Source organism: Sinocyclocheilus grahami, unplaced genomic scaffold (genome assembly GCF_001515645.1).
Source record: "Sinocyclocheilus grahami isolate Dianchi unplaced genomic scaffold, SAMN03320097.WGS_v1.1 scaffold1007.1, whole genome shotgun sequence".
NCBI lineage: Eukaryota > Metazoa > Chordata > Actinopteri > Cypriniformes > Cyprinidae > Sinocyclocheilus > Sinocyclocheilus grahami.
In genome coordinates, this window is record NW_015506186.1 from 178568 (window position 1) to 180486 (window position 1919).

Here is a 1919-nt window from a genome sequence, read left to right on the forward strand (position 1 = left end):
ACACTCACACACACACACTCACAGACACAAACACACACACACACATTCACACACATAACACACAAACACACACTCTCTCACATACACACATTCTCAAACACACACACTCACAGACACACACTCTCTCACACACACACACACACATAACTCACACACACTCTCACACACACACACACACTCACAGACACACATTCTCACACACACACACTCACAGACACACACACACACATAACACACACACACTCACTCACTCACACACACACTGTATTTTAAAATACAGAAACAAAATCATTTTAAAAAGTAAAGATTCTGAAAGCATTGAAGGAGATCCCATAATAAATTAATATAGATTTACAGTAGTAACAACAAATGCTATTTTATTATATGATATGATTAATATGATGTTTTTAAATTATGGTTTCATTCTAAACTTGGTGATTATCTCTAATATGGACGCCCAACATAATATATGATATTTACCATCTGAATCTAACCATGTGTCATGTCAACAAATGGAAAAGTCAGCCATCTATTAATTATCATGTTAATTACTGCGCCTTTAGCCCCAACAGCATACACTGCAAAAAATATATTTTTGTCTTGTTTTCTAGAATGTTTATATATTTATACTAGAAAACAAGACTAAGTCAGAGGATAATTTATTGCAGTGTACTTTTACATATTCTTTCGTTATTTAAAAACTGTTGCTTTATCTTAAAACTGAAAATCTTTAAGAAGACCTTTGTCTCAAAATATATGCATACATTTGAGCGATTCTCATTTGCTACTTAAATCTGCACCGTTTAAAAAAACATCAAATATTAGATCAGGTAAGCACAGAATCAACTTTGCCAAATTTGCACGTGCATCTTGAAAAGCGAATGTTTTGGAAAGTGCCACGCCACGTTTTTGTGCCTCTAGTGGTTTAGAGGAAAATAATAAGTACCCTACACAGTACATTCCATGCTGTGGCTGTATTGATGTTGCTGAGGTCATGTGATGTGTGTTTGTGGTCAGGTGATCCCGCAGTACTCCATCATGCCCGACTCCAGCCAATCAAACGTGGTGGTGGAGCCCAGCGGCTTCCTGGAGATCACCGACTTCACCAGCCAGCGTCTGGACGAGGAAGCTGCCATGGAACAGGAAGTGGACAGCAGCAACGACGAGGGGGCGGCGGCCAGCCCCACGGCCGACCAATCACAGTGAAGCGTGCTGATTTGATTTGTTCAGAGGAGAAAGACCTTCTGTTTGTGCTTCATCACAGCTGTATAGAGAATCATGCAGTGAGTTTGTGCTGTAGAGCGAAACCTTACTTTATGGAGAATACGATTCCTGACGGAACGATAGGAATGTTTGTGTTGATTTCTACTTAAAGGGACAGTTCACCAAAAAAGAGTCATTCTGTCTTCATTTACTCGCCTTCAAGTTGATCAAACCTGCACGAGTTTCTTTCTTCTGTACACAACACAAAAGAAGATATTTAGAAGAATGTTGATAAACAAATTGAGCCATTGAGTTCCATACTAGGGAAAAATACTATGGAAGTCAATGGGTACCAGCAAATATTTGGTTACAAACATTTTAAAAATATATCTGAATTGTTGAACACGACAGAAGATATTTCATAGGGCCATAACATTCATTTTTGTAAAAAAAAAAAATACAAAAAAAAATATTTTGAAGAATGTGTGTAACCAAACAGTTGACGGTAGCCGTTGACTTTCATAGTAAGGGAAAAAAACACTATGGAAGTCAATGAGGACCAAAAAAATCATCTGTTGTGTTTGAGAATTTATACAAGATGTTTCACAGAGCCCTGAAATATAATTTCTGTTAAAAATCTGAATAGATATTTTGAAGAATGTTAGTTGACGGTAGCCATTGACTTCTATAATAGGGAAAGATACTATGGAAGTCAA

General features: G+C 37.2%; 1 protein-coding gene across 1 annotated transcript in view; it reads left to right on the plus strand.

Moving 5' to 3' along the window:
- The window catches only part of emsy (EMSY transcriptional repressor, BRCA2 interacting), a 36127-nt gene extending 34485 nt beyond the window's left edge, over positions 1 to 1642 (plus strand). Inside the window, exon 19 of the mRNA XM_016250786.1 lies at positions 1018 to 1642. Coding sequence (XP_016106272.1) covers positions 1018 to 1206 — 189 coding nt within the window. The 3' untranslated portion in view covers positions 1207 to 1642. The remainder of the gene's footprint in view (positions 1 to 1017) is intronic.
- The last annotated feature ends 277 nt before the right edge of the window (positions 1643 to 1919 follow it).